The sequence below is a fragment of the Chiloscyllium punctatum genome, chromosome 33 (assembly GCF_047496795.1).
Source record: "Chiloscyllium punctatum isolate Juve2018m chromosome 33, sChiPun1.3, whole genome shotgun sequence".
Taxonomy (NCBI): domain Eukaryota; kingdom Metazoa; phylum Chordata; class Chondrichthyes; order Orectolobiformes; family Hemiscylliidae; genus Chiloscyllium; species Chiloscyllium punctatum.
Genome location: NC_092771.1, coordinates 30,019,854 through 30,047,332, shown reverse-complemented (window position 1 = coordinate 30,047,332; position 27,479 = coordinate 30,019,854). Strand labels below are relative to the sequence as shown.

Sequence of the window (27,479 nt, the reverse complement as noted above, 5' to 3'; positions counted from 1 at the left end):
CTGGTCACAGGCCTCCAGTCTGAAAAACAACCCTCCACCACCACTCTCTGTCTTCTACCTTTGAGCCAGTTCTGTATCCAAATGGCTAGTTCACCCTGTATTCCATGAGATCTAATCTTGCTAATCAGTCTCCCATGGGGAACCCTGTCAAACACTTTACTGAAGTCCATATAGATCACATCTACTGCTTTGCCCTCATCAATCCTCTTTGTACTTCTTCAAAATATTCAATCAAGTTTGTGAGACATGATTTCCCACGCACAAAGCCATGTTGACTATCCCGAATCAGTCCTTGCCTTTCCAAATACCTGTATATCCTGTCCCTCAGAATTCCCTCCAACAACTTGCCCACCACTGAGGTCAGGCTGACCGGTCTATAGTTCCCTAGCTTGTCCTTACCACCCTTCTTAAACAGTGGCACCACGTTTGCCAACCTCCAGTCTTCCGGCACCTCACCTGTGACTACCAATGATACAAATATCTCAGCAAGAGGCCCAGCGATCACTTCTCTAGCTTCCCACAGAGTTCTCTGGTATGCCTGATCAGGTCCTGGGGATTTATCCACCTTTACCCGTTTCAAGACATCCAGCACTTCCTCCTCTGTAATCTGGACATTTTGCAAGATGTCACCATCTATTTCCCTACAGTCTATCTCTTCCATATCCTTTTCCACAGTAAATGCTGATGCAAAATACTCAGTTAGTATCTCCCCCATTTTCTGCAGCTCCACACAAAGGCCGCCATGCTGATCTTTGAGGGGCCCTATTCTCTTCTCTAGTTACCCTTTTGTCCTTAATGTATTTGTAAAAACCCTTTGGATTCTCCTTAATTCTATTTGCCAATGCTATCTCATGTTCCCTTTTTGTCCTCATAATTTCCCTATTAAGTATACTCTTCTTTATACTCTTTATACTCTTCTAAGGATTCATTCGATCTATCCTGTCTATACCTTACATATGCTTCCTTCTTTTTCTTAGCCAAACCCTTAATTTCTTTAGTCATCCAGCATCCCCTATACCTATCAGCCCCTCCCCTCACCCTGACAGGAATATACTCTTACTGGATTCTCGTTATCTCATTTCTGAAGGCTTCCCATTTTCCAGCCGTCCCTTTACCTGCAAACATCTGCCCCCAATCAGCTTTCGAAAGTTCTTGCCTAATACCATCAAAATTGGCCTTGCTCCAATCTAGAACTTCAACTTTTAGATCTGGTCTATCCTTTTCCATCACTATTTTAAATCTAACAGAATTATGGTTGCTGGCCCCAAAGTGGTCCCCACTGACACCTCAGTCACCTGCCCTGACTTATTTCCCAAGAGTAGGTCAAATTTTGCACCTTCTCTCGTAGATACATCCACATATTGAATCAGAAAATTGTCTTGTACGCACTTAACAAATTCCTCTCCATCTAAACCTTTAACACTATAGCAGTCCCAGTCTATGTTTGGAAAATTAAAATCCCCTGCCATAACCACCCTATTATTCTTACAGACAGCTGAGATCTCCTTGCAAGTTTGTTTCTCAATTTCCCTCTGACTATTAGGGGGCCTATAATACAATCCCAATAAGTTGATCACCCCTTTCTTATTTCTCAGTTCCACCCAAATAACTTCCCTGGATGTATTTCTGGGAATATCCTCCCTCAGTACAGCTGTAATGCTATCCCTTATGGAATATTAAGCTGCCAGTCCTGCCCATCCCTGAGCCATGTTTATGTAATTGCTATGATATCCCAGTCCCATGTTCCTAACCATGTCCTGAGTTCATCTGCCTTCCCCGTTAGACCTCTTGCATTGAAATAAATGCAGTTTAATTGATTAGACCTACCTTGTCTCTCCCTGCCCTGTTTGACTCACTTCTGTTCTCAACTGTACCAGTCTCAGATTGATCTCTTTCCTCACTATCTCCCTGGGTCCCATCCCCCCACCTTACTAGTTTAAATCCTCCTGAGCAGCAAATTTCCCTGCCAGTATATTAGTCCCCTTCCAATTTAGGTGCAATCCGTTCTTCTTGTACAGGTCACTTCTACCCCATAAGAGATTCCAATGATCCAAAAATGTGAATCCTTCTCCCATACACCAGCTCCTCAGCCATACATTCATCTGCTCTATCCTCCTATTCCTGCCCTCACTAGCTTGTAGCACCGGGTGTAATCCAGATATTATGACTCTCGAGGACCTTCTTTTTAAATTCCTGCCTAACTCTCTGTAATCTCCCTTCAGAATCTCAACCTTTTCTCTTCCTATGTCGTTGGTTCCAATGTGGACAATGATCTCTTCCTGGCCCCTCTCCCTCTTTGAGAACATTCTGCACCCTCTCTGAGGCATCCTTGATCCTGGCACCAGGGAAGCAACACACCATTCTGCTTTTTCGCTGCGGGCCACAGAAACGCCTGTCTGTACCTCGGACTACAGAATCCCTGATCACAATTGATCTCATGGAAGCTGACGTACCTCTCGTTGCATTAGAGCCAGTCTCAATACCAGAAACTTGGCTGTTCGTGCTACGTTCCCCTGAGAATCCAAACTCACCATCTAACTGAAAACTCCAGTGACAGTGTTTTTCTCCTTGGGTGAATGCAGATGAGAAATAATCCTTTAAGACCTCACCCACATTCACTGGGTCCACTCACAGGTTGCCCCTTTTTAGATTAGATTGGATTCCCTACAGTGTGAAAGCAGGCCATTTGGTTGCTAATAAGTCCCACTCTTTCTCTGGTAATCTTCTTATTCTTAATATACATATAAAATACCTGGGGATTTTCTTTGAAACTGTCTGCCAGAGATGTTTCATGACACCTGTGGTAAGTAAGTTACTTGAGAAGTAAGAGATATATATGAGAAATAAGATATACAAGCATTTGGAGTAGGCAACATGGCTTTGTGTGTGAGAGATCACGCCTCACAAATTTGTTTGAGTTCTCTGATGAAGTGACCAGGAAGATTGACGAAGGCAGGGTGGAAGATGTAGTCTTTATGGATTTCAGTAAGGCCTTTGATAAGGTTCCACATGGTAGGATGCTCTGGAAGGTTAGATCACATGGAATCCAAGGAAATTGGCAAATTGGATACATAATTGGCTTGTTGATAGGAAGCAGAGGGTAATAGTAAAAGGATGCTTGTCGGACTGGAGGCCTGTGACTAGTGGAGTGCTGGGCCCATTGCTATTGTTATCTATATCAATGATTTAGATGAGAACATACAAGGCACAATTAGTAAGTTTGCAGATGTCACTAAAATTGGCCGTATCGTGGACAGCGAGGAATGTTCTCAGAAATTACAGCAAGACCTTGATCAGCTGGGGAAGTGGGCTGAGAAATGGCAAATGGAGTTCAATATAGGTAAGTGTGAGGTCCTGTAGTTTGGAAAGTCAAATCAAGGTAGGATTTCATGGTGATTGGTAGGGCCTTAAGGAGTATAATGGAACAGAGGGACCTTGGAGTTCAGGTGCACAGTTCTGTGAAAGTGGAGTCATAGGTAGACAGGGCAGTGAAGGAGGCTTTTGGCATTCATCAGTCAGGGCATTGAGTATAGGAGTTGGGAAGTTTTGATGTAGCTGTACAGGATGTTGGTGAGGCCACACTTGGAGTATTGTGTTCAGTGTTGGTCACTTTGCTATAGGAAGGATATTATTAAACTGGAGAGAGTGCAGAAGAAATTTGCAAGGATGTTGCTAGGACTCAAGGGTCTGAGTCATAGAGAGAGGTTGGACAAGCTAGGACTTTTTTTTTACAGTGTACGAGACTGAAGGGGGGATCTTATAGAAGCGTATAAGATCATGAAAGGCATGGATAGGGTGAATGCAATCAGTCTTTTTCCCAGGGTTAGGGAATAGAGGACGAGAGGGCATCAGTTTAAGGTTAGAGGGGAAAGAATAAAAGGGAACCTATGGGGCAACTTTTTTTTTACACAGAGGGTGGTACACATATGGAATGTGCTGCCAGCGGAAGTGGTTGGTGCATGTACACTAACATTTGAAAGGCATTTGGACAAATACATTTGGATAGGAAAAGTTTAGAAAGATATTGGCCGAGTGCAGGAAAGTTGGGTTAGCGTGGATGGATATTTTGTTCAGCGTGGACCTGTTTGGGCCAAAGGGCCTGTCTCCAAGCTGTAGAGCTGTATGATTTCATGACCCTCTTTTCCTTCCTAATTTCCTTTTTAAGTAGCCTCCTACACTCTCTATACTTCAAAAGGGCCTCACCTCTCTTTAATGGTCTGTACCTAACAAAAGTTTCCTCCTTTTTCTTTGTCAAACTCTCAAAAACCTCAACATCCAGTGTTCTCTGGACTTGCTGCCCTGGCCCTTCACTCTTAGAGCAATATGTAAGCCCTGAACTTTTATTGTACTACTTTTAAAGGATTCCCATTTTCCAAATGTAGACTTTTCTGCCAATAGCTGCTCCCTCTCTGTTTGCTAGATCCTGTCTAATGATATTGAAACCCCGATCTTTCCCAATTTACACACTTAACTTCTGCTCTATCCTTATCTCTTTCCATAATAACTTTGAAACTTAGGGTCACAATTCCCGAAATGCTCACCCACTGATGCTTCAAATACTTTATTGCCTTCATTCCCAAGAATTAGATTGAGCATGGCACCAGCTGAAGTAGGACTGTCTACATACTGGGCACCAAAATCTCTTCTGACTGCACTTTAAAAATTCCACCCCATCTAATCCTCTCACATTAAGGCGATCCAGTTAATATTAGCAAAGTTGAAATCCCCTACAATCCCATTTCTCTAACACCTTTCTGTGATTCGCCGACATGTCCACTCCTCTATCTCCCACTGACTGTTGGGAGGCCTGTGTTTTAATCCCATCAAAAATGTTTTAATCCCCTTTTTTTATTTCTTCCTTTGTGTCAGGTATGATTCCAATCAATCGAGAGGCTTCGCTTTCATTCCCATTGACTAACTTTGCCAAGGTCTTCTGAAGGGTTATTGAACTCAAAATGTTAACTCTGTTTCTCTCTTCACAAATGCTGCCAGAATTTCTCCAGCAATTTCTGTTTTTGTTTGTTTCAGATCTCCAGCACCAGCAATTCATTGTTTGATTATCGTTTTAATTACTTGTTGTAATTATTTTCAGGAAAACTATCAGTTCGATACCCAACTGTGATCCCAATGTATATGAAAGAAATTAAGGTGGTTGTAGCAGAAGGACTTAAAGGTAAAAGTGAGACAGAATGGAATATTATGTGCAATCATTACAACAAGATTGTCAAGGACCTTGGGAACTTGGATCATTTCATTTGCTCAGGTTTGTAAGTCTCAATATTCTAGGGTTTGAGACATAGAACTATTGTTAAAAATAATGAAGGTTTCTGAAGTACTTCAACTTACTGGTTGTCAGGGACAACTGAATAAAGTCTTGATTTTGGGAAGACTTCTGAGTTACACGTGGTCACATGTAACCCAGGTGTCACTCTCACCTCGCTTTAGATTTTGAATCTGGAGCCAGTAAAACACCTTCAGCAACTAATACTAAAGTCAGAAATGTAGCACAGCTTCTTTAAGTTGATTAAAATGCAGAACAGGGTGTTAAGCACGGGGTGAACCTAATGAGCATACTGCCCAATAGTTGCAAAGGGTTAAAATTCTGAACCATTTTCCTGCCTGTGCTTCACTTGAATTATCAAGCTGCTGTTACTTTTGGTCTAGATCACCAATGAGTAGGTGCTAGAATCTATCAACTCCATTGTAGATCCCAGCCATTCCAGGTAAGCTAAGGATCAAGATAAGGAGGTGATCAGGCTGAAGGACCATGGAAGATTATTTATTAGACAATTTTCTTTAACTTTTGTGCAGTGATCTGCAGAAGTCCCTTTGATGACTTTAGGCTGCTCAATGTCAAATGAGCACAATAGACAATAGACAATAGGTGCAGGAGTAGGCCATTCTGCCCTTCGAGCCTGCACCACCATTCAATATGATCATGGCTGATCATCCTTAATCAGTATCCTGTTCCTGCCTTATCTCCATAACCCTTGATTCCACTATCCTTGAGATCTCTATCCAACTCTATCTTAAATGAATCCAGAGACTGGGCCTCCACTGCCCTCTGGGGCAGAGCATTCCACACAGCCACCACTCTCTGGGTGAAGAAGTTTCTCCTCATCTCTGTCCTAAATTGTCTACTCTGTATTTTTAAGCTGTGTCCTCTGGTTCGGCACTCACCCATCAGCGGAAACATGGTTCCTGCCTCCAGAGTGTCCAATCCTTTAATAATCCTATATGTCTCAATAAATCCCCTTTCAGTCTTCTAAACTCAAGGGTATACAAGCCCAGTCACTCCAGTCTTTCAGTGTAAGGTAATCTCGCCATTCCAGGAATTGATCTCGTGAACCTACGCTGCACTCTCTCAATAGCCAGAATGTCTTTCCTCAAATTTGGAGACCAGAACTGCACACAATACTCCAGGTGTGGTCTCACCAGGGCCCTGTACAGCTGCAGAAGAACCTCTTTGCTTCTATACTCAATTCCTCTTGTTATGAAGGCCAGCATGCTATTAGCCTTCTTCACTACCTGCTGTACCTGCATGCTTACCTTCATTGACTGGTGTACAAGAACACCCAGATCTCTTTGTACTGCCCCTTTACCTAACTTGACTCCATTTAGGTAGTAATCTGCCTTCCTGTTCTTGCCACCAAAGTGGATTACCATACATTTATCCACATTAAACTGCATCTGACCACTCACCTAACCTGTCCAGGTCACCCTGTAATCTCCTAACATCTTCATTACATTTCACCCTGCCACCCAGCTTAGTATCATCAGCAAATTTGCTAATGTTATTACTAATACCATCTTCTATATCATTAATATATTGTAAAAAGCTGCGGTCCCAGCACTGATCCCTGCAGTACCCCACTGGTCACTGCCTGCCATTCCGAAATGGAGCCGTTTATCACTACTCTTTGTTTCCTATCAGCCAACCAACTTTCAATCCAAGTTAGTATTTTGCCCCCAAACCATGTGCCCTAATTTTGCTCACTAACCTCCTATGTGGGACTTTATCAAAAGCTTTCTGAAAGTCCAGGTACACTACATCTACTGGATCTCCCTCATCAATCTTCAGAGTTACATCCTCAAAAAATTCCCGAAGATTAATCAAGCATGATTTCCCCTTCATAAATCCATGCTGACTCTGACCTATACTGTTACTACTATCCAGATGTGTCGTAATTTCATCCTTTATAAGACTCCAGCATCTTTCCCACCACTGAGGTCAGACTAACTGGTCTATAATTTTGTGTTTCTCTCTCCCACCTTTCTTAAAAAGTGGTACAACATTAGCCACTCTCCAATCCGCAGAAACTGATCCTGAATCTATCAAACTCTGGAAAATAATCACCAATGCATCCACGATTTCCTGAGCCACCTCCTTCAGTACCCTGGGATGTAGACCATCAGGCCCCAGGGACTTATCAACCTTCAGACCTAACAGTCTCTCCAACACCAATTCCTGGCAAATATAAATTCCCTTCAGTTCAGGTCCTTCAGCCACTGTTACCTCAGGGAGATTGCTTGTGTCTTCCACAGTGAACACAGATCTGAAGTACCAATTCAATTCTTCTGCCATTTCATTGTTCCCTGTAATATATTCCCCTGTTTCTGTCTTCAAGGGCCCAATTTTAGTCTTAACCATTTTTTTCCCTTTCACATACCTAAAAAAAACTTTTACTATCCTCCTTTATATTATTGGCCAGTTTACCTTCGTACCTTATTTTTTCTCTGCGTATTTCCTTTTTAGTAATCCTCTGTTGTTCTTTAAAAGCTTCCCAGTCCTCCGTTTTCCCACTTGTCTTTGCTGTTATACTTTTTCTCTTTTAACAACACCTCAACCAGTTGTACATCTAGATTGAATTGCCTTCCTGTTGATATTGTTGAACACCAATCTCCACAGGAACAATGAAAGATCTTTATTACAAGAGTGAACCTGTAATAAATAGTAATTGGCTGTAAAACACTTTGTAGAGTTCTAAAGTTGTGAATGGCGCCAAATGAATGCAACTCATTTGTTTCTTTTCTGCCTGTTTCTCCCAGTGGTGGAGGGAGGGAGAATAGTGTAAAGTGTTAAGGATACTGGAAATTTGAAATAAAAACAGAAAGCTTTGGGAGAAACACAGCAGGTCTGGCAGCTTCTTTGGAGAGAGAAATAGAGTTGACGTCCAATATGACTCATTTTTAAAACTGAAGAACTTCAGAGAACATCAATTCTGAAGAAGTTATATCCCACTCAAAATGTTAACTTTCTGTCCACATACATCATCAGACCTGCTGCATTTCTCCAGCTTTTTTTTGTATTGTCTCATAATGCTGAATAAGGTGGCGCAGTGGCTAGCACTGCTGCTTCACTGCACCAGGACTTGGGTTCGATTCTCACCTTTCATGACTGTCTGTGTGGAGTTTGCATGTTCTCCCTGTGTCTGTGTGGATTTCCTCCCACAATCCAAAAATGTATGGGTCAGGTGAATTGACCATGATAAATTGCCCATAGTGTTAGGTGCAGGGTCTGGCATGCCAACTTCTCCACTCTGTTCTTGCAGTCAGCTGCAGTCCAGCAGGAATGTGCACCCTAAGAGGCTAGCAACTTGTAAAGAGCTTGAGAAAGTGAGGACTGCAGATGCTGGAGATCAGAACTGAAAATGTGTTGCTGGAAAAGCGCAGGTCAGGCAGCATCCAAGGAGCAGGAGAATCGACGTTTTGGGCATGAGCCCTTCTTCAGGAATGAGAAAGGTGTGCCAAGCAGGCTAAGATAAAAGATAGGGAGGAGGGACTTGGGGGAGGGGCATTGGAAATGCGATAGGTGGAAGGAGGTTAAGGTGAGGGTGATAAGGTGAGGGTGATGGGCCGGAGTGGGGTTGGGGGCAGAGAGAAGAAGGGCTCATGCCCGAAATGTCGATTCTCCTGCTCCTTGGATGCTGCCTGACCTGCTGCGCTTTTCCAGCAACACATTTTCAACTTGTAAAGAGCCCCAGTAAAGGATTTTCCTGTTAGTCCAAAGTTTTCTGACTTGATAATGGTTGGGGATATTTTTCAAAATGTTGCTGTTTCCATATATCTTCTATGTTCTATATCTTCCATATCCTCCTCCGCAGTACACACTAATGCAAATTACCTTTTTAATATCTCCCTTCATTCCTGCGGTTCCACACATAAGCAGCCTTGCTGCTCATTGAGGGGCCCTATTCTCTCCCTAGTTACCCTTTTGTCTTTAATGTATTGATAAAATCACTTTGAATTATCCTTAACCCTTTTCGCCCTTCTGATTTCCCTCTTAAGTATACTCCTATTGCCTTTATAAACTTGTAAGGATTCACTCGATCTCTGCTGTTTATACCTGACATTGTGCCCCCTCAAATTTTGACAGGAAAAATATTGCATAATTTGTTCATTTTATTTTCCAAAATGGTCAATTAAAGCTCCAAAATAATGTTAAACTTTCAAGAATGGATAGATTTCGGACAGGTGTTAGTCAGACATTCTTTCCACAGGATGCCAGGGAAGGCTATTCTGCTGAGTCGAAGATTGTGGTGCTGGAAAAGCACATCTAGTCAGGCAACATCAACTAATCTTTTACTATACATCTGTGTCCTATGATCCTGCCCCACTGACGGAGCAGCAGTCTGAAAGCTTCTACTTCCAAATAAACCTGTTGGACAATAATCTGGTGTTGTGCCCAACACCAGCACCTCCACATTATGAGTGTCAAAGCATAGTGGATTAGGGGAAATCTTTATTAAATCTCCATCATGTTCCACGTGGAAAAATAACAGAAAGTATGGAATTTGAAATAATTTAATTCTCGTCTCAGTTTTGATTTCTGAAGGCGGGTCTCTCTCTTTGATGCACCTTTGATGTCCATACACAGCAGAGGCTAAAAGCATAGCATGATATCCTGTTCAAAGTCCTTCTAAAACCGCAAACTAAAAATACTCATAAGCAAATGCAGAACAAATGTGGTTCAGTGATACTCCTTTCTGATATAACCAGTCTCATGCTGCTGGTTTACTGAGTGAATCAATATAACTTGTCACTGGCCACTTGGGTGTTCCTTTTCTTCCTAGTGGTGGAAACTGAATAAAGATTTGCGCACCTTATGTCTTTCACTGTGTCTCACACCTGCACACACACAACATGGGTGCTGGGGAATAAATAAAGCACTGTGGGGAAAAAAAAATCAATATAACTGGTAAGGAAAGCAGCACATGACCACTTAAGCCAGCAGTGATAGAGGTCAGCTATTGGAAACAATGAATTATTTTTTATAATAAGATTACCAGAGTAAAATGACAAAGAATAGGTTTTGTTTCTCCATTTCAAGTAAATGAAAAAACATGATTTACGGTAAAGTGTACTTTTGTTTCTCATACTGAATGCTTTGAAACAATACTGGTTGTTTTTTTTTAATTTACTGTGGTTTAAAATGAGATTCCATGTTGCAGATATTACTTTGCTGGACACAGATGAGCTGGATCTGGACGTGGGAAAATACTCAGAAATAGAGCCAACATATGTCGATATCTGCAGAAAGAAGTCAGAAAACAAGTATGAGATAATACATCCTCAGCAGAGCCTATCAGAGGCCCCAAAGTACTATACGATTCAAAGTCACGGAGAAAATAAGCCACAGATATCCCCAGAACAAAACACTGAAATCAACTATTCTCAGCTGAGTGCAACAGCCACACGAAGAGGCAACATTAGATCATTGTTCAAGTTCTCACGCGGATCAAGTTCCATGCAAACACCTGAAACAAAATATATTGCCTGTATGCGTGAGGTTCCAGATGACATACAACATTTGAATGTGGATGAGGTCTGTGACTGTTTGAATTTATTAAACATGGGGGAGTACACTGAGACCTTTCAGTCACAGCAAGTTGATGGCCAATTGCTTTCTGATCTGGATAGAGACATGATGCTCAACACATTTGGGATGAGTCATTTCCATGTCACAAAATTAATACGTTTCCGTGAAGGATGGAGACCAAAGTAACTGAGAATAGTCTCCTCTTTCAGAAACATTGCGATGATGCATATTCTGAAGTGCTCATAATCAGAAAAATTACAATACAGATAGTTCTCCTCTAATGGCCTAGTTGCGTTCCAGTGAAATCTCTACTTAATAGAAAATCACTTAATAGAAAAAATAGGGCCGACGGGAAAAGTGGGGTTAGGGGCAGACAAACAAAGAATATCATTCACGATCGCTCAAAAATCGCCCAAAAGCCTAATGCAAAGTATAGCACAGTCTGAATGAAGGTTTAAATCATATTTGTTAACAAAAGTAAATTTAATCAAGTACATTGAAAAAATATTCTTAATGCAGGGACAGAGGGTCATCATCACGACCACCTTCAGGTCAGTTGTGGTTGCAGAAATAGACGGCTGTGGTTGATTGTCTACTGCTCTTTCTTGGGGGTTGATTTAAAAAGGACATCCAGTTTTTGCTGCTTTGACCCTTTTTTTCCTGTCTTGAAGAAACTGTTCATAGGGTGCCAGATGATATCTTATTAAATGAACTGTTAATCCTACTGCATTCTGTGCTGTAATCATTGTCCGCTAAGAGCTGCAACTGCCCCTCAATTTCCCTCAGGATAGAAGACAAAAGAGATGTGGAAAGCTGTCATGGTGCTGCATCCTGGACTTCATCTTTTTCATCTCCAGCTTCCACTTCCCCCTCAGCGACAAGCTGTTGTAGATCAGCTGTACAGAGTTTTTCACAGTGGGATTCAAGCGGCTCTTCAATATCCTCACTTTCCACTTCTTCAAAGCCAACCTGCTTTGCAAGATTAACACAATGCTCTTTGATTTTTGGGAGCTCCCCTGACAGTTCACATCCTTTAAAATCTTGAAAAGAATTCCTGGAGGAGCTGCTGCCAAACTGCATGCAGGCAGTCTTACTGATGTCATTCCTGATGAAGGGCTTTTGCCCGAAATGTCGATTCTCCTGTTCCTTGGATGCTGCCTGACCTGCTGTGCTTTTGTAGCACTACACTCTCGATGCTGAGCTCCAGCATCTGCAGTCCTCACTTTCTCCTAGTTGATGTCACCCCAGCCCTCCACAATAATATCAATAGCATTCTTGATGTTAAAGCTCTTAAAAATTTGAAGAACACTGTCCTTATTATCCCCGTCAGTAGCTGCAATCAGCCTCTTGAATATGTGTCTTAAATAATATGCTTTAAAAGCTGATATTGCACCCTGGTCGAATGAGAGAGGTTATGTTTGGAGGTAGAAGTAGCACTTTGAAGTTTTCAAATGGTGTATAAGAGTATTGCAGTCCTGTAGGAATTATACATGGTTTTAGAAGGAGAGCAATGAACATTCATAAGTTTAATTTTTACAATGAAGATGCTCAATGTATAGTACTGTACCTCTCACATGCTCTGATGACAGATGACACCAGTGCATGTGCAGAACAGCATGCAGACTTTGGTGCTGACACCGCAAAACAATCACTGCTGAAATCATGCTATTGCAAACAGAGGTAAGCATTCTCAAAAATACAGTTTCTCAATTCTTTGGTGACATTTTAGCCAAATCAAACTGCCAAAACACACTTTATACAAGAAACATCTGTATCAGCATTGTACAACTTTACACTAAGCATATCTTTGGTGGAAAAACAAGTAAATATTTGTAAAGTGAAAGAATACATAAAATTAGTGTAATAATTTTGAAAATGCCACCAACATCTGTATCTCAGCTCAAAGGTTAATTTGAAATGTCAATAAAAGAAAGAATTGACTGACTGCCGCCTTGAAGTTTGCATGAGTCCACTGTAATCTTTTGCATGACTACTGTTGGTGCTACTCTTCTAGCATGGTGGTTGAATTTCGCGAGGACAACGTTGCTGATTTATAGCTCTTATGGCAGTAGTGCTTAATCTGCACCATCCCAAGGATGAAAAATGTGGTGCAGGAAAAGCACAGCAGGTCAGGCAGCATCCAAGGAGCAGAAGAGTCAATGTTTCGGGCATAAGCCCTTCATCAGGAATGATGATAGGCTTATGCCTGAAATGTCGACTCTCCTGATCCTCGGATGCTGCCTGACCTGCTGTGCTTTTCCAGCACCATGTTTTGCGACTCTGATCTCCAGCATCTGCAGTCCTCACTTTCTCCTACCACTTTTTCATAGGTACATATTTCATAGGCTGTAAAAATGCTCATTTCCAAATACAAAATCCATTTGAGGTACTTACATTTTCTTTGTTCCATTCCTCTGCACAAAATTACACAGATGATGTCACAAGCAATACATAGAGTACCTCCCTATGTTGAGCTATACACAAAGACACAAGAAATGACAACATTCCAGCAATAGTCCTGAAGATTTGTGCTCCAGACCTTGCCATTCCCCCAGCTAAGCAGTTCCAACATTGGCATCTACCTGACAATGTGGAAAATTGCCATAGTATGTCCTGTACATAAAAATCAGGACAAATCCAACCGAGCCAATTACACCCCCCACCCCCACCCCCCTCTCCATCTGTCTACTTTCCATCATCAGTAATGTGATGAAAGGTGTCATCAATAGTGCTATCAAGCAACACCTGCTCATCGATAACCTGCTCAGTGACGCCCAGTTTGGATTCTGCCAGGGCCACTTAGCTCCTGACCTCATTACAGCCTTGGTTCATACGGGTGAGAGTGACAGGTCTTGACATCAAGGCTGCATTTGAACAAGTGTGGCATTAAGGAGCTGTAGGAAAACTGGAATCAATGGGTATCAGGGATCAAATTCTTCGGTAGTAAGAGTCATACCTGACACATAGGAAGATAGTCAAGGCTGTTGGAGGTCAGTCATCTGGAGTCAGAATATCTCTGCAGAAGTTTCTCAGGTAGTGTCCTAGGCCCAACCACCTTCAGCTACTTCATCAATTACTTACCTCCATCATAAGGTCCGAAGTCAGGATGCTCGCCGATGATTGCACAATGTTCAGCACCATTCATGACTCCTCAGAAGCTGAAGCAGTCCATGTCCAAATGGAGGGGAAACTGAGGACTGCAGATGCTGGAGATCAGAGCTGAAAATGTGTTGCTGGAAAAGCTCAGCAGGTCAGGCAGCATCGAAGGAGCAGGAGAATCGACGTTTCGGGCATGAGCCCTTCTTCAGGAAATCAAGGGCTCATGCCCAAAACGTTGATTCTGTACCTGGACACCGAGATCTCTCTGTTCATCTACATTACCAAGAACCTTACCATTAGCCCAGTACTCTGCATTCCTGTTACTCCTTCAAAGTGAATCACCTCACATTTTATGGGTTTCCTCTGGGTGCTCCGGTTTACTCCCACAGTTCAAGAATGTGCAGGTTATGTGAATTGGCCATGCTAAATTACCGGTAGTGTTAGGTGAAGGGGTAAATGGAGGGGAATGGGTCTGGGTGGGTTGTGCTTCTGCGGGTCAGTGTGGACTTGTTGGGCTGAAGGACCTGTTTCCACACTGTAAGTAATCTAATCTAATCTAATCTTATGGGCAGCATGGTCGCTCAGTAGTTAGCACTGCTGCTTCACAGCGCCAGGGTCTCAGGTTTGATTCCAGCCTCAGGCAACTGTCTGTGTGGTTTGTACATTCTCCCCATGTCTGTGCAGGTTTCCTCCCACAGTCCAAAGATGTGCAGGCCAGGTGAATTACCCATAGTGTTAGGTGCATTAGTCAGAGGGAAATGGGTCTGGATGGGTTACTCTTCAGAGGGTCAGTGTGGACTTATAGTCATAGAACATAGAACATTACAGCGCAGTACAGGCCCTTCAGCCCTCGATGTTGTGCCGACCAGTCATACCAATCTGAAGCCCATCTAACCTACACTATTCCATGTATGTCCATATGCTTGTCCATTGACGACTTAAATGCACTAAAAGTTGACGAATCTACTACTGTTACAGGCAAAGCATTCCATACCCTTACTACTCTCTGAGTAAAAACTCTCATAGAGTCATAGAAATGTACAGCATGCAAACAGACCCTTTGGTCCAACCCATCTATGCTGACCAGATATTCCAACCCAATCTAGTCCCACCTGCCAGCACCCGGCCTATATCCCTCCAAACCCTTCCTATTCATATACTCATCCAAATGCTTCTTAAATGTTGCAAATGTACCAGCCTCCACCACTTCCTTTGGCAGCTCATTCCATACCCGTACCACCCTCTGTGTAAAAAAGTTACCCCTTAGGTCTCTTTTATATCTTTCCCCTCTCACCCTAAACCTATTGTTTTGATTGGATTGGAGAGCAAAGATGATTCTGTACAGGAGCAAGAGGGACGGGTTAGTTGTGATGGGGGACTTGCCAAATATTGAATGGGAATGCTATAGTTCGAGCACTTTTTGTCCAGTGTGTGCAGGAGGGTTTCCACAAGCCACAAGGGGCGATGCCATATTGGATTTGGTACTGGGTAATGAACCTGGCCAGGTGTTAGATTTGGTGATAGTGACCACAATTCAGTTATGTTTACTTTAGTGATGGAAAGGGATTGGTGTACACTGCAGGGCAAGAGTTATATATAGCTGGCCCTCTCCAATCCCTCTTCTCCCCCCTCCATCATTCTGCCCTTCTCATCATCCCCCTCCCTTTCACCATCTTCCCTCTCACCACCAATCATTCCTTCCCCAAACCGCTACCATTCCTTAAACTCGTTCGGGGCACAAACATTTTTCAGATTCACACTCTTCTCTGAGATAGTTCCAAAGCAGCAGCGAACTTTCTGGAAAGCTCATGGGAGCACAAGCAGCTTCCCCATCTCTATGGCAACCCGCTACCAACGCCGCGCGGGTAGGAGGCTGGGACAAAACGGTTGGGGCAGTGACGAAAGCTGGGCGGGACCAATCGGGTCGGGGCGGGGCCCGAACGCGTATAGGGCGTGTCGAAGCGGTCGGAGGGCGGGGCATAGACCGAGAAATATTTCAAATGGCGAGAGGTGGGAGGTGGGGCAGAGGCTCGTAATGGGCGTGGCATCAGCCAGGGGGAGGGGGGAGGAGGGAGGAGGGAGGGAGGGACGGCGGGGGGGCGGGGTAGAGGCTCGTAATGGGCGTGGCATCAGCCGGGGGGGAGGAGCGAGGAGGGAGGGGGGGGGGGGCCGAGGCTCGTAATGGGCGTGGCATCAGCCAGGGGGAGGAGGGAGGAGGGAGGAGGGAGGGTGGGACGGCGGGGGGGCGGGGCAGAGGCTCGTAATGGGCGTGGCATCAGCCAGGGGGAGGAGGGAGGGGGCGGGGCAGAGGCTTGTAATGGGCGGGGCATCAGCCAGGGGGAGGAGGGAGGGGGGGCGGGGCAGAGGCTCGTAATGGGCGGGGCGGGGCAGAGGCTCGTAATGGGCGTGGCATCAGCCAGGGGGAGGAGGGAGGGAGGGAGGGAGGGAGTGGGAGGCGGGGCAGGGCGGGGCAGAGGCTCGTAATGGGCGTGGCATCAGCCAGGGAGAGGAGGGAGGGGGGGGCGGGGCAGAGGCTCGTAATGGGCGTGGCATCAGCCAGGGGGGCGGGGCAGAGGCTCGTAATGGGCGTGGCATCAGCCAGGGGGAGGAGGCGATCTAGAATTTTCTGCCGCTCCGGTTTAAATGGCCAGAGCAGAGTCGCGCGTGAGCGCGCGGTAGCGTGTAATTGGAGACGGTCGGAGGTTGTTTCCTTGCTGGTGTGGGGGCTTTGGCTTCAAATCATAATAAGAATTAAACGGCGGTCTGTGATCCGATATTAAAGAGTGAGTGGCAGCGTTACCCGGGGCCTGTTTGGGGGGGGGATCATAATGGTGGGGGTGATGGGGAACAATATTTATTCACCTCTGAGTGTTGTTACTCTATACGATGTTTCATTCCCATCCCAGGAGGAAGAACGTTGTTAATATTGGAATAATTGACTGAGCGTGGTAGTTTTTTTTAAAAGAAACTCGCTGTTTCTAATTAATTTATAGGGTAGCCATGGTGAAGGAGACCGCTTACTATGATATCCTGGGGGTCAAACCCAACGCTGGTCCTGATGAGATCAAGAAGGCGTATCGGAAACTGGCTCTGAAATATCACCCCGACAAAAACCCCAACGAAGGGGAGAAGGTAAGGTAGGAAAACAAAACGGGCAATCAGGCAGGCACTGGCGATCCGGAAACTTCGAGAACATCCCGTCTGATCGGAATGAGTATGTGAGGTTGAGACTATCAAACAAACTGAGTCTCGTTGTCACCCAGGCTTTCATCCTGGCTCTTTTATTCCATAGTCTACAAGTTATTTGCGGATTCTGATGATAATCCATTGTACTAAACTGATAGTGGTGATTTATTGCCTTTTAATGTCCCATACTCCAAAATAGCGATCAGTATTTGAACAAAATTCAAGATTGAGCTACTTCAGGGGATAATAACAATGAGGTGATGGAATCCTGCTGGATCCGCAGGTATAATAATCCACAGTCACAGGGCAATGTTCTGGGGGCATGGGTTTGTATCCCACTATGACAGGTGAAATTTGAATTAAGTAAAAATGTGAAATTAAAGGATACTCTAATAGTAACCATGTTATTGTCATAGAAAGCCATCTGGTTCATTAATGCCCTTCAGTGAGAGAAATCTGTTTGCCTAATGTAGCTTCTGCATGACTACAGATGCGTAGCAATGTAGCTGACTGTTAAATCTCCTATGAAAGTGCCTAGAGTGCTAAGATGTTCATGGGGAAACTAGGGAAGGCAATACAGCCCAACTTTTCATTGGTACCTACATACTGTACAAGATTAAATAAAGTTATTGAATGCTTAGATATGGAGCTTTTTGAAAGGAGAGGTGAGGGTTTGAGAGGAAATCCTGGGTGAAGGCATGAAATTAAGTGTACTAATAACCTAGGATGTTCAAAAGGCCAGACTAAAAGGCTGTCCATAGAAACCATAACAATAACAGAATAGAAGGGGAGCATCCAGTCCATCTTAGCCATACTGACCTGAAGATGCCCAGATGCCTGTTCTAATCCTGTTGTCCTGTACATAACCAATTAATCTTGCAGTTTACAGCACCTAACGTGCAAATCCATCTATTTCAGTTTAGGGGGTCTGCCTCCTCGACCAACTCAAGCAGCAAATTCCAGGTACCCATCACCCACTGTAAAGCTTTTTTTCTTCTGTCCCTGCTAATCCTTTTGCCACTTAGCTTGAATCAATGACCTATAGTTTTTGAACTCTGCCAGGGTTAGCAGGTTCATCTTGTCTATTCTACCCCCCTCGCTTTTGTATGTTGCAATCATGTCACCCCTCAGCGTTCTCTGTTCCAAAGAATGTAGTCCTGACCCCTCAAATAACATTTTGTAGTTAGTTTTCTAGCCTGGCAGCATTCCATTGATCATCTCCATTCTCTCCAGAGCATTAAAGTTCTGGGATAACTCATGTTTTGGCGGTGAGATTTGGCCATAACGTTGCCGAAGAATTAGGAAATCGTATTTTTGAGAACATTTTACCTCCACTTGCAATAGTGCAATTCCAGCAGGGGTCAGTTCGTGTACTTTGTACTGATGCTGTGCTGTACTGTGCATGCACTGATGCCCACTGCCAACAGGGCAGCTTTTGGTGAGAGGTGCTGCACAGTGGTTTTCTTATGTTTTTAAATGTACTGTTTTAAATTTACTTCTGTTTCGTTAATACATATGATTTCAACCTTCAGGCTGTGCTTTCATTGCAGTTGACTTTTGATCGGTCATGAGTAATTTCTTTTGCTGGTCTACCCCAGCCCCACTTTTCCCAAAAACCCTCGTTTCTGTTAAGTGAATTTTCTATTAAGTGATGCAACTAGGAGAACTAACTGCACATTGGGGTGGCATGGTGACTCAGTGGTTAGCACTGCTGCCTCACAGCACCAGGGTCCAAGGTTCGATTCTACCCTCGGGCGACTGTGGAGTTTGCACATTCTCCTGGTGTCTGTGTGGGTTTCTTCCGGGTGCTCCAGTTTCCTCCCACAGTCCAAAGATGTGCAGGTTAGGTGAACTGGCCATGGGAAATTGCCCATAGTGTTAGGTGCATTAGTCAGACGGAAATCGGTCTGGGTGGGTTACTCTTCGGAGGATTGGTGTGGACTGGTTGGGCTGAAGGGCCTGTTTCTGCACTGTAGGGAATCTGATCCTTCCCGAAATGTAGTGACCAGACCTGTGCACACTACAGTTGTGGTCTCACCAGTATCTCGTACAGTTTTATTATAAGGGCTTTTGCCTGAAGTCTATTTTACTGCTCCTCTGCTGCCTGAACTGCTGTGCTCTTCCAGCACCACTAATCCAGAATCCATTCATTATATCCCTACTTGGTATTTTATACCTTTTGTCAATGAAGGAGAGCATCCCATATGCATTTCTTTATAAATTTATCTAATTGTACTTCCTACTTTTAAGGATCTGTGCACCTCCATGCCAAGGTCTCTCTCCTCTTTAGCCCCTCAGTATATTCTCACTTAACGTTTTCTAGTTTACTGTTTGGTCTTGCACTACCTCACATGTAATCAGTTGAATTGCATCTGCCACTTTCCTGCTCACTCCAACAACACATCTATATAGTTTTGAAGCTTATGGCTATCCACTATACAATCACTTTTATCATCTGTAAATTTGCCACTTATAGCTCTCCAGTTTGTCAAAATTGTTAATAAAACAAACAATTGGTGTCATAACACTAATTTCGCTGCTCGTTGGATGCTGCCTGAACTGCTGTGCTCTTCCAGCACCACTAATCCAGTATTTGGTTTTCAGCATCTGCAGTCATTGTTTTTACCCTGTCATAACACTGAGCCCTGTGAAACACCATTTGACACTGTTTTCCATTTGCAAGAGCAGCCATTGACAATTACCCTTTCTTTCCTTGTTACTGCCAACCTTGGATTCGGTTGGACATATTATCCTGTATCCCATGGGTTTTTGCTTTTTTGTCCAACTTGCCATGTGGGACCTTGTCACATGCCTTTCTGCAATCCATATAGGTCACTTACATTGCACCACCCATTAATTCTCCTTGTTATTTCCTCAGGTCAATAAAGTTAAGGTATGATTATCCCTGATTGGTCTACGCCTTTTAAGAAAGTTTATCCAATATCTCAGGATTAATTTTTCCCCGCTCCTGAAGTAAGACTAATTTGGCATTTCTTTCGTACCTTTGTAAATAATGGAACTGCATTTGTATTCTGAGTACCTATTACTTGTGAAGATGAGAATATAGTCTATTTTCTCCTTCATTCTAAGGAACAATTCATCGGGCCCTGGTGTCTTATCCAATTCCTGCAACACTTACCCTCCTGCCTTATTATTTTGTTAAATATTTTGCACCCTTCCTCTTGGATTACTATATCCACATAATCCTTTTTCTTTGTGAATAGAGATGAAAAAAATCACTTAATTCTGTGGATTTGGGAAGAATTTTATGGCTTAATGCATGTCATGAGGGCAGTCATGTTTTCATTGACCTCCACTTTTTGAATATGGGACTCCATAATTAAGTGGGGAAATAGTGCCCTAAATGAGGGTTTCAGCAACAAATTAGTTCAGCAACAAAGGCATAGAATAAAGCTGGGTTTTGTTAAAGATGTAAACAGGGGTATTAATGGTGTAGGTATGAGATGGGTAGCTCATTTGCAGTCAGTTGTGCTACCAAGCTTGCCAGCAGACTTGGGCACTTGCCAAAGATGAAATCAGACAATAAACTGTTCATACAGAACATAGAATTCCTACAGTGTGGAAGCAGGACATTCAGCTCATCAGGTCCACACAGACCCACCCCTACCCTATTCCTGTAACTCTATTTCCCATGGCTAATCTACTGAGTCTACACATCCTTGGAGGCTATGGGCAATTTAGCATGGCCATCCACCTAACAGTGCATCTTTGGTCTGTGGGAGAAAACTGTAGCACCTGGATGCAGATCCATTGTGTGGAAAGACACAATCTGTGGCTGCCTACTGTTTATGATGGGCCTAAGACAGTTTTCCTGATAATTAGGGAAAATTTCTGCTGTCTCTGTATTGGATATTTAACAGATAATCTAATAACTTAGGCATGGTGGATGGGTTAGGAGATGTTGGTTAGGTCGTGTTTAGTGTTGCCAACATATATATGCAACCTGTCATGAATTTAAATCTCTTAAGGTTAGTATGTAGTGGAGAAATAAGCAGTTGAGGACAGATCATTTGAGATTTCAGAGATAATCGGTGCTGGAGCAGAAAGAAAAGTGATTGTACATGATTCTGCTGCTGCAACTAGGATCAAGAAGAGTTGAATGAGGTGATTGAACTGAATGAACTAGTTGGAAATCAAGGAGAGGCACTGTAGTAGAACTTTCTGGTTAACTCCCTCAAAAATGGAGTAGTTTATTTTTGCTACAGTCTAAGATCTCATTTGTGACTTTAAAGAGCTGCATTAGTGTAAAGGTGGAATTGGAGGAATTAAATTTGAAGTCTCCAAAAAAAATGAGGATGAGGTAATAACTCAGGATTTTGGAGAATGGAAAGGGGTGTGTATTTGCACAAGCAGAGGGATCAAGGTTGGATTTTTAAGGCATGGATTAAGGCACTTTTGGGCTCGTATCTAAGGAGTGATGTGCTTGGAAGGGATCCAGAGGAGGTTCACAAGAATGGTTCCAGAGATCCAGCAGTAGTCATGAGCAGTTGAGAACTCTGGGTCTGGTGGGGTTTAGAACAATGAAGGGGGAATATGACTGAAGCTTGTAGAGTATAGAGTGGATGTGCAGAAAATGCTTCACAAGTGGGAGAAACGAGGACATGAGGGTGAATCCTCAGTGAAAACTGAGATGAAGAATTTCTTCAGTCAGCACTTGGTGATTCTGTGGAACTTGTTGCTGCAGAGGGTGGTGGAGACCAAGTCATTGATTGTACTTAAGATGTGTTCTTCTTTGGTAAGATGATCAAGGTAATGGGGAGAAGACAGGAGAGTGGTAGGCTCATTCAGAAAGTAAGGAGGCATGGAATACAGGGAAATTTGGCTGTCAGGATACAGAATTGGCTGGCCCATAGAGGAGAGGGTGATGGTAAATGGAAAGGATTCAGCCTGGAACTTGGTGACCAGTGGTGTTCTGCAGGGATCTGTTCTGGCACCTCTGCTCTGATTTTTTATCAGTGGCTTGGATGAGGAAGTTTGAAGGGTGGGTTAGTATGTTTGCTGGTGACAAAGATTGGTGGAGTTGTGGATATTGTGGATGGCTACTGTAGGTTGCAATAGGACAATGACTATGCAGAGCTGGGCTGAGAAGTGACGGCTGGAGTTCAACTTGGAAAAGTGAAGTGATTCAATTTGGAAGGTTGCATTTGAATGCAGATTACAGGGTTAAAGGCAGGGTTTTTGGCAGTGTGGAAGGACAAGGAAATCTTGGGGTCAATGTTCATAGATCCCTCAAAGTTGACACCCAAAGTGATAGGGTTGAGAACCCATATGGTGTGTTGGCTTTCATTACAGGGGGATTGAGTTTAAGCCATGAGGTAATGCTGCAATTCTGAAGCCTAAGTTAGACCACACTTTTGAATATTGTGTTCAGTTATGGTCGCGCCATTATGGGAAGGATGTGGAAGCTCTAGAAGGTGAAGAGGAGATTTACCAGGATGTTCCCTGGACTGGAGGGCATGTCTTATGAAGAAAGGTTGAGGGAGCTAGGGCTTTTCTCATTGGAGTGAAGAATGATGACAGGTGACTTGATAGTGTACAAGATGATGGGCTTAGTGGATAGCCAGAGACTTTTTCCCCAGGGTGGGAATGGCTATCATGAGGGGACATAATTTTAAGGTGTACGGAGAGCAATTTAGGGAGATATCAGAGGAAGGTTCTCTAAACAGCGATTGTGTGGAATGCATTGCCAGCAGTGGTGGTAGTTAATATATCAAGGACGTAAGTGACTCTTAGGCCATGGATGATAGTAAAGTGTAGAGTATGTAGGTTAGCCTCTTAAAGTAGGATAAAAGGTCAGCACAGCATTGAAGGCTGAAGGGCTTGTATTCTGTGTTCGGGTGCAGTTGAGAAACATCAGCCATGATTGAATGGTTGAGCAAATTTGAGCCTAATGCCTAATTCTGCACCTATAGTCTTATAGATTGACAGAAAATTAGGAGAGTGTAACACGATACTAATCATCCAAAAACTCTGATCAGGGTCATAAATCCTATTTCCAAACCATGATTAGATTTCAAAAGGTGAGGATTTTTGACTTCTGTGCTAGAGGCTTCTGAGTGTGGACTGACTTGTCCAAAACTTGACTAGGAATCTTTGAATCGAGCAGTAGAGGAAATCATGTTTGCAACCATGCCACCTTCTGCAGTATCCGAGTCCCAAGTTCTGAAGTTTAAATGTTCAGAGAATACATTGAAAGCTACTGAGTAGCAAAATAAGCTGGGGGTGGGGGGGAGACGGATAAGTGAATGGCTATTTGGATCGGTGGAACAGGGGAGTACCTACTGTGAAAATCTTGCAAGGATGCCTGCCTTGAAGAAGTTTTCCTCCTCTTTCATGAATCTCATGGAGTCCCTCTCCCACTGCAACTCCCAGGTCATTTCCTCTGCCCTGAAGCTCTTTTGCTACTTTCTCCCCACCCCCACCCTCCTCTAGCTTATTTCTCCACACTTCAGGCTCTCTGCCTTTATTCCTGATGAAGGGCTTTTGCCCGAAACATCGATTTTACTGCTCCTCAGATGCTGCCTGAACTGCTGTGCTCTTCCAGCACCACTAATCCAAGAACAGGGGAGTGTCAGCTATGGCAGGTGGTGGGCTGTAAGACTTGTCAGGCAAGAATAGTGGGTTTGTTAGTGTGTGTGGTTGCCAATTAGGGTGTCTTGTTGAGTGGTAAGTAGGAGGAAGTTATTCTGGAGTTAGCTTAGATTTTAATCTGTAACTTCTGATTAACTAACTATTATGATTAAGTGAGTCAGGTTCTTTGCAAATCTCTTGACTCTGGTGCTTTTTCAGCATTCCAGATGCCAGGGAAATTTTCAGTCCCCCATTTGGGATTTCTGTATGGTTTCAATTTGCAATTGCAGTTAAACCTTTTTTGCAACAACTCTGGCCATCAAAATATCTAGACAGTTGTCACCTAAGATAGAGACTTAGGGTTAGGGGGAGTGGTTGATTGGCCATTAGTTTAATAGGAATAGGATCTGGGAGAGCAAGAAGTGGGCTTCGCTGTGCTGAGTTTGGAAACATTGTGCCAAATTGTCCTTTTCATTAAATAACTGGATGAGAAAACTAGTGTAAATGTAGACCATGCCCATTATTTCACTGAAATTGAGACTTGACTAAGCTTTCTAAATTGCTTTTCCTGAACTTACTGTACCCTTCTATCTTCCCCCCACCTCCAACTCTGACCTCCCTTCAATTTACTTCCTCCCCTAGCTTTTGAACCTGTGGTATTGGTTCTTTTTGGAATTAATATTTAATGGAGAACTTGGAAGATGGTGACCCCCATGCATCTGTCTGGGAAGTGGCGCTAGTGATGCTGCTAAACAATCTGGGACAAGTTGTCTACAGCAGACATAGCATGTTAATAGTGGAGGAGGTGGATATTTATGCAAATGAAGTACCAGTCAAACTGATCTTTCTTGGGTAGTATTGAATTTCTATGCAGGCTTGTAGAGATTATTCATTACTCCTATATTGCATCTTTGGTGGAAAGACTTTTGACTGTTTGTAGGTGAGTTAGTTTCTTTAAAAATACTTAGATTCCACTAGCTATGTCTGATTTTAGTTGTGTAGTTGTTTCTGGTAAGTGTTGTCCACCAGTATGTTAGGAAGTTCCTTACATTATCTTTAACAAGGAATCCTGTGAATCTTGTTGATTTGCAGCCCAAGCCCATGTATTGGACAGCTTTTGCTGAATATATGCATGATCTGCTTCATTATCTAGGAAACAATGTATCTGGATATCATTAATGGGCAGCCTCATTTCGGACCTTGTGATCTAATGAGTAAGTTAGATAGCTACTCTGGAAAACTCTAGTAACATCCTGAAGCTGAGTTGATTAATCTCCCACTATTTCAACCTTTGTCAGGCCACTGAGGAGTGCCCTCCTAATATCATCGATTTCTGTTTTACCTGTGCTCCTTAGTGTTACCATTTGTGGGCGGCAGTGGTTAGCACTGCTGCCTGATAGTGCCAGAGACCTGGGTTCAGTTCCCACCTCCAGCAACTCTGTGTGGATTTTGCACATTCTCCCAGTGTCTGTGTGGGTTTCCTCCAGGTGCTCCAATTTCCTCCCACAGTCCAAAAATGTGCAGGTTAGGTGAATTGGCCATGCTAAAATTGCCCATAGTGTTAGGTGTAGGGGAATTGTTCTCGGTGGGTTGTTCTTCGGGTCGGTGTGGACCTGTTGGGCCGAAGGGCCTGTTTCCACACTGGAAGTAATCTAATTATCTAGTGGTGCTTTCATGTTGGGTGCAGTCGTTACCACAGAAGCTGGATTTCACACATGAGAAACGCTAATCTGAAGTTACAATCTTGGCAAAACCAAACAAAGCATTGGCAAGAAGATTAAACTGCCAATTTGTAGCCATTGACTCTTTTTTTTATTATTTTGGTTGGGTGTTGACTGATGGAGCAGTAGTTGACCAGGTTAGATTGGACAGACCTCTGGCCAGTAACTGTTGAAAACTCAACATTCTGATTTCTATTCCTTCCACTGCATCAAAACGGACTGCAATTGCCCCTAATCCTCTAACGTTTTTGACTGTTTATTATATCCCCTTCAGTATTTCTCCTAACTTGCCCTACTTAGTATGTGTATTTCTGCTCAACTCATCTCTTGCGATTCTGTCATATCTAGAACCTCTGCAGCAGTGGTTTCTGTTCCTGCCATTGCCTTATTGCCTACCAGAATCTGTGAAGTTGGAACCTGTTTTACTTTTTCTGACAGTCAGCATCATCTGTAGCTATGGGATCAGTTTCCAAATGTAACAACACCCAGATCAACCTGCAACTCCTTTGCTGACTGCTCCACACCCTCTACCGTTAAACATTATTTCCATTCAGCAAATTAAAAGATTCTCCTCAACTTGTATCACTAATTCTACACTTTCCCTGGTCACTGTTTGCAACCTTTAGTTTGCTAATTGAATTGAGTTGAACATTAGAAAACTCACAATTGACACAGACCTTAAACCTTGCTTTGGAAGCACCTCAGCTCAGGAAGCTCCATAACAAGTATCTGATCCTACATAGAAGTTTTTGAATTTCAAGTGCCCTGAAAGAAAACATCTCCAGAAATGGAGAAAGTAGGTTCAGAGGAAGTTTAGAGATAAGTGAAGGATACCTGGAAACAATCAGACCTAGCACGGTTTCTGAGACAGAACCAAGAGAGCAAAATAATATAGATTTTGGAGGTCTAAGGCTGTGGCAAAACTCTGCATGTCCTGCAAAATCCATTATGAAAGGTAATTGACCTGAAATATTATCTAAGGGGTGAAATGGAGTTAATGCCAGAACTTGATTGTTCCTAGTAGTTTGATCTTTTGGATTAGAAAGGCCATTTTAGGCAGCAACTTTTAGGGAGTGGCTGATCATGTTTGGTGTTTGGAGGAAAAAGATTTGGGGATGGACACTAAATGCTGGCCTAGCTAGCAACAGGCACATCCTATGAACACAAAGTAACAAGATAGTGAAATGGAGGAGAAAGCAAGGTGAGTTGACATAGGGGTTGAAATTACCAAGTTGAAATTACAAAAGAGAAGGGAAGATTTCTCTGGGTGCTAGTCACTCCACTAGCTATGAGATGCAAGTCAGAAATATGATGGATACTTTTTCCTTTGGGTCTAGCTCCAATATTGCTCAAAGTTCAACACCATCCAATGAAAACTCCTGCTTTGAAACCCCATGCATCACCTCAAATATTTAATTCCTCCCAAATCCATGTACTGAGTGCAGCATTGTGTTGCACTGCAAAAAATACTTCATCCATGTAGAAGGGCAGGCCAAATGTTCATGGGAACACCTTCCACATTCCTATCTAAGCTTTGCATACCCTGACTTGTAAATGTAACACAATTCCTTCATTAAGATCAAAATCATGAAAATTCCTCAATTGGATTGTTTATTGCAATTATTCAAGAAGGCAACTTGCACCACCTTTTGCAGAATCATACAGCCCAGAAGTCTTTGACCCATAGTCTGTTTTGTGGTCAGTTAGATATTAATTATTGCTGGGTTTGCCAATGACACCCACAATCTGAATTAACAATACCTAACTTTTCATAAGGCTTGCTGAAAACTGTAAATACCTTGGTAATGAGGTTTGAGAGATTAAATCAATGATGGGCTAAAAGAACAGTTTAAATTAGAACAGTTTGGAATTATTTTGTTCACTTCACACTTGGGTGTTTTATCCAGTTAGAGCACTTCAGTGAAACAATTACAGTTCAAATTGTTGCTATCAATGAGAAACATTTTAAAAGCTTAGTAGTGTTCACAGTACAGCCTTGGAATGGGAATGTCAAGCTTTATCAATGACAGGCCATGACAACTTGGATTTTGGATCTTGTTTTT

The 27,479-nt window shown here is 43.1% G+C and overlaps 1 protein-coding gene across 1 annotated transcript in view; it reads left to right on the top strand.

The window, feature by feature from the left end:
* Positions 1-16,543: 16,543 nt before the first annotated feature.
* LOC140458528 (dnaJ homolog subfamily A member 4-like) overlaps positions 16,544-27,479 on the top strand; it is a 28,169-nt gene continuing 17,233 nt past the window's right edge. Inside the window, exons 1-2 of the mRNA XM_072553283.1 lie at positions 16,544-16,701; positions 16,912-17,050. Of these exons, the coding sequence (XP_072409384.1) occupies positions 16,919-17,050 (132 nt within the window). The 5' untranslated portion in view covers positions 16,544-16,701; positions 16,912-16,918. The remainder of the gene's footprint in view (positions 16,702-16,911; positions 17,051-27,479) is intronic.